A 12,898-nucleotide genomic window follows, 5' to 3' on the forward strand; every position below is an offset into this window, starting at 1 on the left:
ATGATAATAAACGTTTTACACACTATTTCTCATAGTTAAAAAAAAAAAAAAATACGTTAAATTCGAATTCATACGCGATCTCTTCCCCATAATGATAAATTTTTTATACACTATTTCATGTACTTTGAACAAAAAATATTTTTTCACGTGCAAATGAATATAAAAAATTTTGGAAGCCACACCATGACTACATTATATCTGAATTCGCGTTATACCGGGGTTGAACTGTACAATGTTTTTACTCATACCTGCATTGACTGACCAAAAAAGTGTCAGTTCTTCCAATATCAGACTGTCAAAAAAAAGGAGTAGAAGATCAAAGGACTACTTCTGTCATGCTTTGCATATTTGACATTCTTCAGATGTGTTCACTATGTACATGTATTAACTACAAACAAATTGGTCTCTAGTTCTGATTACCTGCTGTAATTTGGGAACACTGTCTGAAGCTTGTCTATAAGCCGTTCAAAGTTATTCTTTGGAGGCTGTGTGTTGACTCCTGGAGTGCCAATATTCATTGCCGTGGAAGCACGTATAACTGGTGGTGTAAATTGTAGCCGCACACTTCCTATGGGTCGAGGTGGCATAAATCCAGGTACAATTTGTGGTGGGGCCAAAGGTCGTGGTGGATCAGAGGTCACAGGCTTTGTCATTGCAACTGTCGGCAAGGCAACTTCTGATGAAGTGACAGTTTTACTGTTTATTAATGGGATGGAATTACATTTGCTGGCAGCTGAATTTATTATTCCAATGGCAACTGATGTTGGAGGGGTAGCATTACTGTTAAAATGCACATCCCCTTGGTACTGACTTAGACCGGGAGGACTGGGAAGAGATAACATTGAAGTCTGACCGTCGTGAGTATGTTTAATTCTTGGAGTTGTTGGATGGCTTGACACTGCAGAAGGTAATGCCTTCATCTGTAGAACAGGATATATATACACATATATACATACACATTATCATTTTTGATCAGCATATTCACCAGGAGTATAAAGCTAGGGTTGTTCAATTTCTGAATTCTATCCTAGGTACTTAACAGCAGAAGACTTCGTCCTGTTACTTGCAAAAAAAGCAGAATATTAATAGTTTTTAACCACCTTAATATAAAAATAACTGCTTTCCATTTTCTTATTTCTAGACAAGGTTTATTTTCTCCCTCAGTTATAAGTTTTAAAAAAACTGTCAGTCTTCACAAACTTAAACAAGAAAGCTGTATTTAGAAGAATGCTTTAGGAGCTGAGGTTTCATAATTTGCCATGGTGTGATACATACCACCTCTGATGGACTAGGTGGGGGTGGTAGATATATTTCTGGTAGATCAATTAACTTCACTCCTGCAGCAACCTGCCTTAACTGCTCCTCAATTTCATCCTGCAATTCAAAATCAATGAATTGATTGTCACATTCTGAAATACACGTTGCTGAAGCTTTGACAATAATTTACAAACTGAGTTCAGTGCATGACCTCAATCTTACACTTTGACACATCCCAATCTCAAATAAATGCCCAGAATCGGATAATAATCTAGCCCTAGAAGCAGAAGATAAATCAACTTCTAAGGCGGTCAACAAAGTTGCATAATTTTTAAACCATTCATCCTGCAAGTTTTAGTTTATTGTACCTGTCATCTCAATGTCCCATGGTGAAATTGTGTTCAAAGTCTCACATGTCATCTCAACATCATTTAGTGAACTTGAGTGCAAAGCTGCGTCTGTCATCCAAATGTTCGAAAGACAACCTGTGTGCCAAGTCTCACGTCATTTTATTGTCCCATAATGAACTTGTGCGCAAAGTTTGATGACAAGTTTAGCCTGCTGACAGCTATGATTGTGACTTGTAACTTTTAGACCTGAAAATACCTTCAGGCATTCCATGACCTCTGAAAAATTGTTCAAATTTCTGATGAAAATTCATCAATGGAAAAAGGAGATAAAGCCAAATCCAAATACTTTAATCACTGACACATCATCCTCTTGAACAACCTCTAACCTACAGAGCTTGAACAACCTCTAACCTACAGAGCTTGAATAACCTCTAACCTACAGAGCTTGAATATGTTGCTTGCAGAATGCAATTTAACTTTGGAAAATGTGAGCTGAAATGTCAAACTCTTGAAGCTGAACCACAGCAGCTGTAGAGCTGAGTAAACAGTGTTGCTGATTGAGTAGCAGGTGATCGGGCATTGCCAACTGAGATTGGTGGGTACTGATTGCTTGATTGACCAACCTGGAATAATGACTGCTTGACTGACTAGTGTGACTGCTAGCCAAGTGTGCTAGTGAAGGAGTGTGTAACTCCATACATGTAATCTTTTAGCTGTGGGCTAATCTTTGGGGTTTGTAATACCCAGTATGTTTTTGGGACTGTAGAGATATTTTGTACATCTGTCCCTTGTTTTCATAATTTTCACTATTTGAATGAATACATTTTTTACTATATGAGTATATACCACAGTTTTACTATTTGAGTAAAACACATCATTCTTTCATTGTGAAATCATTGTCAATCATTCACCCCTTGTCCTTGTACTGTGTAAGGTCATTTATTTGTATTTTCATTATTTAGTTCATGTGGATTATGTTAACTGATCCAATATTTGGATATTATACGCATATATTAATCATAATTCTTTTCTCATTCAAGCAATTCATCATTAAACATTGTATCACCATCAAAAGTGTTCTGTTGTAAATCCGAAACTCCCACCTGATTATCTTGGGTTACAATGTAGATCCTACTGTATAAGTTGGAAAGGTGTCATTTGATTTTTTTTTGCAAGTTGAGAGGGTCAGATTCCAAATCATAACTGGAAAAATCCTGGAACATTTCACTGTAACTGCACCAAACAACAGTGAATAATTTGTACGAACCCGTAATGTTTTCTTTTAAGGAAGTATCAATTGTATTTTACAAAACAAATCCTTGGTTATTACCTCAACCTGGTTGATGTTTTCACGGCATTTCTCCATGACACTCTTCAAGTGTTTCACATTACTAGTCAACTGCACAGGCACCGTGTTATTCTCTTCTTGTTGCCTATTGTACAAAGAAATAGGAGACTATACATGCAGTGACAAGCTAGTTTTAACTGTGCCGATGTTTTGTCAGGACTTAACATATTTTACAAATTTACATTTTCATGTACATTGAAGCATGTATTAATTTATATCTCCATATAAAAGACACCTGTACCAAATGAACAATATTAATTTATATATTTCACTTGTACTCAAGGACCTCTGTCCTTAAAAGTCATAATTCTGTGGCTCCCATGCATGTATTTTAAAACTAGTTTCTATGTAAGGTAGAAAAAAATTCTGATCATTATATTTTTTAAAATCCAATTTCTGACAATTTGGCATGGCCAATTTTGCAATTGTGGCCACTGGTGGAATGAATTGGTTCATTTCTTAAATATTCTCTACTGCAATAAAACCGCTGACAAATTTCTGCAAACATGGTTTTTTTTCTCTACCATGTAAAAGGTATTTTTAAATTTTAAGTACCAGTCCAACATTTATATGGATGACATCTGACTGGATACATTACTGGTAATCTCTATACAACTTGCCATTAGTAACTTTGGCTCTTTCCAATGAAGACAGTTTTTAAAGATGTCTGACTAAAACTCCTCTCCATCAAAACGAAGCCTAAGTGTTAACTAAATGAATGAAATTGAGGCAATCATATTCAAATTTGGACCAATATAACAAAACAGCTCTTAGCCACAGTTTCAAACTAAAACACAGCTTAAGTTCAAACACTGCCTACTGCAATAAAGTTACAGTTGCAAAGCCTTATTTGAAAGATCTTCTTTAGAAAAAGAGCTGATTTATTGCTTTACTGAAATTTTCTTTGTTAACAAGTATCGTCATCAAAAAGGCAGACTTCTTTCAAAGCAAATTACACCACTCCCTTGATAACTCGTGCCCTGATAACTCGTGAACCCACTTATAATGCGGGGTCAGGTGTGGATCCCATTTTTTAAACCAGAAAATACCCCAAAAATTGATCCCTATTTGTTGAACTTGAAAGAAAATTGTAATCAAAATTGGAAACGGAAACTTTGATGTATCTTTCGTTTTATCGTCGAAAACTGTAGATAGGACCTGGAAATTTTAATCAACACTATGAAATATCAAATTTAAAAATTTAAATTTAAAAATAGGTCACACAATTTGTTACATTTTCTTTCCAAATAACATTCCTAGTACACTGCAATTAACAATATGTAAGGATATTTCGATCAATGAAAAAGTCACTTATGCCGAGTGGAGGCAGTACTTTAATAAGCAAATACAAATTAAATAACTTTTTTTATCAATTGAAATTTGTGTTCTAGTTCTATCTTTTAGTTACTTTTAAGTGTAATCGTCATAAATGCAATGTGTCCTCTTGTAATTAAACATAAAATGCATCAATCTACTGTAACAGCTATGTACATGAGCGTTTCTCTGAGAACCTAATTAAGTGCCAACCGTGTTTTGATACCTGACTTCCAGAAGTATTTGTTGTATTGTTGCACTGAATTAAAAGCTGACCTCCTTTGTATTATTAATTATTATGTCTTTTGAATCAAATAAAGGAGGTGGAATAAAAGAAGGTTAAAAGGCATGAAAGTCCTAAAAACTTAAAATCAAGCAGCCCTGGTTGTATGTCAGGTGAACTCACTTCATTTGATCAATCGAACACTTATAAATGTTACCGTGTATGTAACATAAACTACCTTAAATTAACTGACTCTTTCATAACTGTGATCAAAGATAACAAGGCAACCAAGTGAAATAAATACTTTGCAAAATAAAGAGCTTGCTTTCACAGATACGGACCATTGTGGACAAGCAAGTTTCAGAAAATTCTTGAACTAGCACGGTTGTGCACGAGTTATCGAGGGAGAGGTGTTATAATGATACTTACCCAATCACATTAACATTAGGGATATCAGCCTGCTACCTCCCAAATCCAGCCCAATAAAAAGACGGAAGTTTCTCTTTTCTGTCTCTTTCAAAGTGTAATAACTCTGCCCATTACCTACCCTTGCCACCAATTGCTGTTGCTAGATTTTAAACTGTGCGAAATGTGCGTGTGTGGTTAGGATTTTTAAAGTAGCTTCAACAATATTTCAGTCATATCGCTACGATATTTGCAGTGTGGCAGTTTATAGTAATGTCTTGCACTGGGGCATCATGCCGCAAACATGCAGCATGATGTCCCACCTAGTCACATTATCCTGACACCAGTCCTAACACTAACCTCTTAATGCTGAGCGCCAAGTGAGGCAGCTGTCAGTACTATTTTTGTAAGTCTCTGGTATAACTCAGCCGGGGATCGAACTCATGACCTCCAGGTTCCGAGGTGGACGATCTAACCACTAGGCCACCCAAGTGGTCCAAACTGAGCGAATTACCAGCAAAGATGCTTCCATAGTGGGGGGTGGATGGGATCGTCTACAAATAATGTGGCTGGGTAAGTATTTTAGGAGAAACCTATATTACAAAAAAAATTTGCATTTTCCTGAATTATACTGTTAAAAATATGATCTGCCTTCTTCTTTGAATATATTCCCATGAGATGAATAGGAGGTGGGGATACCATGCAACCTACCTATACCTCCGATGTGTGTGATTTGGATTTTAACATAGCTTTAACAATTTTTCATCAAATCGTGTTGATATTTGCAGCATGGCAGTTTATAGTGATGGGTAGCACTGGGGCATCATGCCACAGACATGGGGCATCATGCCACAGACATGTAGCATGATGTCCCACCCAGTCACATTATCCTACACATACCTCAGGAATCCTTCAAGGGAAGAAAGACATAATTCCCTATGTCTGCCATAACCTGCTCTCCTACATAAAGTAGCACAGCCTATTGGTCACGTGAACCATGACAGCTCTATTAGGTTAAGAATCTTATTCAATCTTCTTACTTCCAAATTCACTGGCAAATCCTGCTAAGAGAGTCTGTATTGATTTAACTGGGTCTGGTGGTTGTCTGGCCACAGCCAATGGACCCACCAGATTCAAATAAAAACTCGAGAAGGTTGATTATGCATACCAGCAACAGCTTAATGATATCATGGACAAAAAGTTTGCATTTGAACGTGGTGCTCTGAGACTCTAATTTCATAAACTAAAATCCTCATGAGATGACTCTCTTTTGAGATGTCAGAGTATGCCAAGCATATAACCTACTTAAGCCATGAAGAACAAGCTTGGGAGGTGATATCCCAATTTCCCACTTTCATAGAGAGAACGTCTTTCGTGGTTGCCACAAGTCAATGACTGCTTCAAGTAATGCTTGAGAGCACAGACGGAATCTTGCATGGTCACTGCTCTAGACTTGTCTACCGATGAAAGGGAGTGTATGATGACTCTATGATTGTCCACTGATGTTAACCCGTTCTTAGCTACAAAGCCTGGTTGTGATATGAAGACCACAGAACCATCTGAAATAAAGCTAATTTGGTCAACTCAAAAAGCATGTAAATCGCTATCAGCTTCATCAAGTTCTAGGCTAAAAGGCTATGTTTAGACCCAGGACAGATTCCCTTCTCTGAATTGTTGAGGGATTTTGGTCTATTCAAACCAAAAATCAATTAGTGGGTCTGATTGGGTAGGACTATAGCTAGCTCAAGTTATCAATGAACCAGGACTTGTCCCACCCATCTGAGAGGGGCACTCTGACTTTTCTTGCAAATCAAAACCCTGTATTATCTTTATTATTTTCAGTCCTAAGACTGGGTGGGGTGGGGTGAGAATAGGCAAATACCCATAACCTCTCTCAACATTGCATCCATGGTCCTAGCTTCTGGATCAGAACCAGTGATACAAAGGTGGGCCATTTATGGTTCCACTTTGTTGTAAAAAGACTGATCAATGGACACATTAAAAGTGCACAAATCTGATGGATAATGGGACCATTCTATATGAATAACCTAACACTTGTGGGAAGAATGTTGGCCAGGATACTGTCTCCCTGGAATGTGATTTTTATGTTGATCTGAAGTTGGCAGCATTAGTAAAGAAACTGCCAAACCAACATGCATACGTCAGGCAATTTGGTGGCCTGTCACCCCCGCCTCTGTTTAAGAAGGCAAGTCACCAGTGGCATCTGTACATACCATCACTTCCTGTTTGGCTTCTCTAGAGGAATTCCTGTTGTGAGTCAACCATGACTGCACCACCATCATAGGAATGACAATACCTCCTTCATGACATTAATCTTTTCATTGAGTTGGCTGTGAAAATGGACCACTGAACCAGATATATCATTTGCAACAGGCTCATATAAAGGTGGCCCAGCATGATCAATCTATTACTGCATCGAATACCTAAGGACTCTCAATGAAATCTGTGTCCTGTTGGAAAAAATATTCTCCATATGATATGGACATAAGGAAGAAGTACAGGACTGAGATTGTATCATAAACTCTATACCCAGGTGGATAAAACAGTGGGATGGGTGAAGGTTGGATTTTTCCAAATTCAAAAGAAAACCAAGATGATTAAAAATAGATACATCATTTCTGCCCAAGAGGAGAACAGAACTTACCATGCAGGTTATATTTTTCTGATTGTTCAGCTATGATGCTAACAACCTGAACAGGGTGATGATCCATTCCTTAATTTTTTGGTAAAGACCCATGGGTTAATTTTAAACAAAACAGAAGGACTCAAATTGGTTTAAAAAAATTGCGGTAGGCAAATTGAAGAAACTTTCATGACTCTGGGTGAGTACAGATATAAAAGAAGGCATCTGTGAAAACAAGACTGATGGCATACTTGTACTTTCTGATATAAAGTCATATAGATCTCACCATCTCTATCATCAGCAGAAGAATGAATTCATTGAGGTGACTCAAGTCTATGATTGGCCTCAACTTGCCATTGGCATTTTTGTAAGGAATAGCCATGGCTTTGAACCCCAGAGATTGTGGTTTTCATACAATCTCCACTGCCCATTAACAACAGATTCTCCTGCTGATGAACACTGTCCTTCTCCCAATCAGGGTGCACATCCATTAGAAGGAGAGAGGATGAAATGGGGCTGGTAAGGCTGTTGATAATGAGTACATGCACACTGTGAGACATAAATAGCTGTCACTAAGATCTCTGTAATTATAACTGTATTTAGTGAACAAGGTTTGATGGAGAGATTGATCATTAAGATCTCTGTTATTGAACAAATATGAAGCTGTAGACCCGGTCAGACAGAGAGATCTTTCCTAAAGATCCCAACTCAGATGGCTGCATGGCCAGCTCAACCGGTCAGATGGTCACTACTGGCTCTGGACAACAATGATAGTTGAGGATGGATCCATTAAAAACTCCATCTGTCTAGACTTACAGGTCCAAAGACCATTACTAGACATGCTGGGGAAGAAATACCACCTGGGCTGCCTAAATGACAGTACACTTCACACTGTAACGTAATTACTTGAATGAATTTAAAATCTGCATCATCATCCTTTTGTTGCCTTGCTTAACTTTTGCAAAACCATAGTCCATACACTCTTGAACCATATGGTGCACTCACTGCATGTCACAGATGAAGTATAATTTGTACATGCAAGGAATGACTTACACGATTATCTTGTTGCATTTATTACACTTCATTGACACGTTTCACTGGAATGACAAGATGAAACAAAACATGAAGGTATAAATTAATGATGCAGCAGGTTAATAAGTTGCTAAAGCAACACCCATTATTAAATGGGCAAGCAAGGTAGTCAGAGAAAGTGCAAATTTTCACATATCTGCAAAATTAAAAAAATACACCACCTGTTTAGGAATGAATATTAATCTAAATTTTACACAAATTTGGTTTGGATTAACAGGAGTTTTTTCATATAATGTTGCTGTACAAAAGTGAACCTTATGGTGGTGGCAAGGGGAGGTAATGGGCATGCATTATTGTCTATATGATGTAGACAGAAAAGATGAATTTTTATCTTTTAGCTGGGCTGGATTTGGGAGGTAGCAGGCTAATATCCCTAATGGTAATGTGATTGGGGAATGTATTCAAAGGAACAAATAGATATGAGCAATATGGTGACAACTGGTGCATTACAAGAACTGGTCTTCTACCTGTGTGCTGGCTAGTTTTCAGAGACATAAATTTTGGCAAATTTATATTTCAAGCTTGGCACACGATATTTTGGTGATTATGAATCTAAACATTATGACATCTGCAGTAAAAGAATTTATTTCCACAAATTCACTCCTGAGACAGAAAAAATTCTCCAGCAATAATATTTCCTGTTATTCAGAATGACTAAATGATCAGAATCATGAAGCTGGGAAGCCTTGCACACCACAATCCTGATACTGCCTGTACACACATAATTTATGCAGACTCAAAACTTCAAAATTAAAAGTTGCCCAATCTCATTACTTTCAAATAGCAAATAATCCAATATGTAGATAATTGCTAATTTGTTACATTTTTTACTGCTTTCATAGCAAAATGATGGAACATCAAAAGTTTGGAAATTTGAGCAAGAGTTAAAATTTAGTGCTCAGACAGTTTAATGATACAGCCTGGTGGTGGGCACTGCAGACTCTGGAATAGAAAACAGTATCAGATTTGCCTTAAGGGTTGTTCCATTAAAACATATTTGGTACCCAGAAACGGCATTTTCAACTTGGGGTTGCCCTTGATAGATGCAATTTAAAAGTTTCTGTATCATTTTCAGATGAGCTCTTTGAGTACTCAAGAATACCCTGACATATTTTTTTTTTTTAAACTGCCTTTACAGGAGTACCATGTATCTTTAAAGGGAACAGTCCTTACAAGGTACTGGTGGTTTCAGAATGACTACAACCTTGGCAAATCATGACGTCTCTTTGGGGCAACTAAATCATGATCTTGACAGCACACAGAATACAGAGAAGTTCTTACTTTTTGAGATAGTTGGACATATGGTGTTGATGGAAGGATGCCTCCTTCAATACCTTCTCCTGATTTTGGATGTAGTTCTGCAGTCTCAGCTTCAGTACCTCAATCTATAACATGGAAATTATCATAGTCCTTGATCTTAGGACAACATAGCAAAAAAATATAGACTTTGCAAAATATAAGCAAGATCGCAAAGTTATGCTATGTTCAAGTAGACACAGGTTGCACTTGTAAAGAACTTAAGAAATATATCATTAACATTATCACAATTCAGGAAGGAACAAATTTGCTGAGATATTTTCAACCATAACTTCAAAAACTGCCACAAACAAAAATCCAATTTTAAATTATAAATGTGTTCATCAAATATGGATGCACCACCACAGTGGAAACTGATAAAATACAAATCACCCCCACAGTGAAAACATAAAATACAAAAAGTTAACTTCAACTTTCTACCAAGGACACGTCACTCACAAAAGCATTCATGGGTGGCTGGATGGAGTGGGTGGATGATAAGGGGTAATCAATAAGATGTAGCTTCAGTCCAAATGTCTATTTTCCTGACATCACAATTAGGATCAGCCATAGTGACATTCTGCAACTTCATATCCCAAGATTTTTATTACCCGGTTATGGTTCCATTCTACACTTTCTTCTTTTATGATTGTGTATACAAAATACACATGGGAATATTATTTCTTGAGATCATAATCAAAGGCAAAAGATCACAGAAAGATACAGCAATTAAATTAAGAAGCAAAGAACTTTTACCTCTGCAGCAGTGGCTCTTTGTTTCTCATTTTCTGCATCAGCCTCATATTTCTTGGCTTCTTCATAGTACTTCTTCATGTCATACAGATCTTTCTCCCTGGCAAAAAGAATTCAAGTATATATATATATATATATATATATATATATATATATATATATATATATATATATAAAGAGAGAGAGAGAGAGAGAGAAAGAGACATAAACAGTGCATACCTGGATAAACAAAAGAAAACTTATGCAGCCTCTAAGTATATACAGCATAAAATTTCCTGGGTGTACTTCCATTGTTCTAGACAACTAAACCTGCCAACTTTATCACGACCTTCATCTCTGACTTTTTGAACCTAGAATCTCTAGGTTTCTTTACTACCATATGTGCAAGTCAATCACCAAGTTTGGTAAAGAAACTCACACAAGAGCAAAACTGATGCAAAAAAACTTTTCTTTTCTTGGAGCAACAATACCCTGACCTTTGACCTTCTGACTCCAAAATCAATGTGCCTCTGCCATTCCCCAACTGAAAGCCATCCACAACGGTTGGTCCTAGTCTGTGATGATCTAATATTATCGTGTGGGAACCATTTTGCTGCTTTCAGTTACAATGGTCATGATTTTGACCTTTGGACCCCACATCAAACTGCTTCTTCTCTACCTGAGTGCAAGCAATCTACAAAGTTTGTAACTACAGATGGTGACAAACTCCAGTTATAATGAAGAAACTATTTTCTTCTTTCAATCGAAATGACCACTGACAACAGAATAAATAAAAGCTTCGTAAATGTAGATGGTGAATAACTCAAGTTTTAATGTGGAACCATTTGACCTTGACCCTGCAACTGAAAGGGTCTTCCCTACCCCAAATTCAACAATTCTCAAAGTTTACTAACTGTATGCTATGGAAAAATGGGAGTTTTATGTGCTGAAACAGTAGCATAGAAAGAAAGTTATGAATATTTTAGCCTGATGGTCTCAACTATATGAAAGTCATCCTCTTTGCCAACTCAGAACAAAACACATATGTGGTTTTGTGTATGCATCAAAATGGGGGGTGGGGTGTGTGTGAATAAAATGGCCCTATTTCAACAAAATTTGTTCATATACCTATGTGGAGTGTTTTCTGAGTTATTCTTGCCCTTGTAGCTTGGCATTTAGCTCAGTTTCTTTGACACTGCCTTTTGCACAGTCATTTGCTGAGTGTTATCTATGCAATCTTGCTACCAAGCGCTGATGGATGGGTGGATGGATGGGACGGATGGATGGACATTCCCCCAGAACAATCCATGTTGGCATACTAACTGGACATAATCACTTAAGTGTGACAAACAAATCAATGTGACCTCTTTTGCCAATGATGAGCAATACCATCTACTATTAATACTACCATTGAGTTTCGTGATGGAAAATAAACAGCATCAGAGAAACTATGGTTAATACAAAAATGTTTTTAAGAAGACCCTACCCCAAACAATAATGCCATACTGCCCCAAACAACAACAATATTAATGCCATCAGAAATGTGATTTCTCAAATCTCAACAATCTACTCCAGTGTGATAAAAACATTTTAAAAATTCAAAGGAGAATGACTGATCATTGTTGTTTCTTACCTCTGCTGATTGGACTGCTTATTGACATTGTTGATGGTTTTCTCTTTCTCAAGCAGCAAATTGTGTAGTCTGAAACATATTTTCTTTTATTACTTTAAAACAAATATAAATGTTTTCAAATAATGCAATGGCTTTACCACCACCAGAATTCCCTAACCACAAAGCAAACTTAACCAAATGTGATGGATGGACAAAGGAAACACTACATGTCCCTGACATATTCATGGCAGGGCATTAAATAATATTTTATGTTTTTTATTTTCAACAAAGCATTTTCTTATTTCAAGTCCTTGCAGGTTCAGCTTATACAACTGGCATAAACAGTTGGGCAACATGCTAGCTTTGCAGCATCTCTGCCTTACCAGATTTAATCCCTGGATTATGGTTGGTTTATATTATCAAGGTTCTCAAATTTCCTGTATCTCAAACACCTTGGGTTTGGGGTGGGGGTACTTTCCATATCTGATGGAACTATTTGTAGATTTTTTTTGTTCAGAGGTGGGGGTGGTGAATGGTTCAACATTTTCAAGTCTGATATTTTTTGGGATGTTAAATTTCAGCTACCATTTTGCTGGGTCTGAAAACAATCATAGTATTTTCTGGG

At 37.0% G+C, this 12,898-nt stretch overlaps 1 protein-coding gene across 2 annotated transcripts in view; it reads right to left on the reverse strand.

Moving 5' to 3' along the window:
• LOC149794416 (uncharacterized) overlaps window positions 1–12,898 on the reverse strand; it is a 159,077-nt gene that overhangs the window by 16,527 nt on the left and 129,652 nt on the right. For both annotated transcript variants that reach the window (XM_089968612.1, XM_089968611.1), the window contains exons 28-33: window positions 12,295–12,363; window positions 10,686–10,782; window positions 9,915–10,018; window positions 2,938–3,040; window positions 1,276–1,374; window positions 421–920 (exon numbers count right to left, since the gene is read on the reverse strand). In XM_089968612.1, coding sequence (XP_089824738.1) covers window positions 421–920; window positions 1,276–1,374; window positions 2,938–3,040; window positions 9,915–10,018; window positions 10,686–10,782; window positions 12,295–12,363 — 972 coding nt within the window. The remainder of the gene's footprint in view (window positions 1–420; window positions 921–1,275; window positions 1,375–2,937; window positions 3,041–9,914; window positions 10,019–10,685; window positions 10,783–12,294; window positions 12,364–12,898) is intronic.

Source organism: Sinohyriopsis cumingii, chromosome 8 (assembly GCF_028554795.1).
Source record: "Sinohyriopsis cumingii isolate HCF-2022 chromosome 8, ASM2855479v2, whole genome shotgun sequence".
Taxonomy (NCBI): domain Eukaryota; kingdom Metazoa; phylum Mollusca; class Bivalvia; order Unionida; family Unionidae; genus Sinohyriopsis; species Sinohyriopsis cumingii.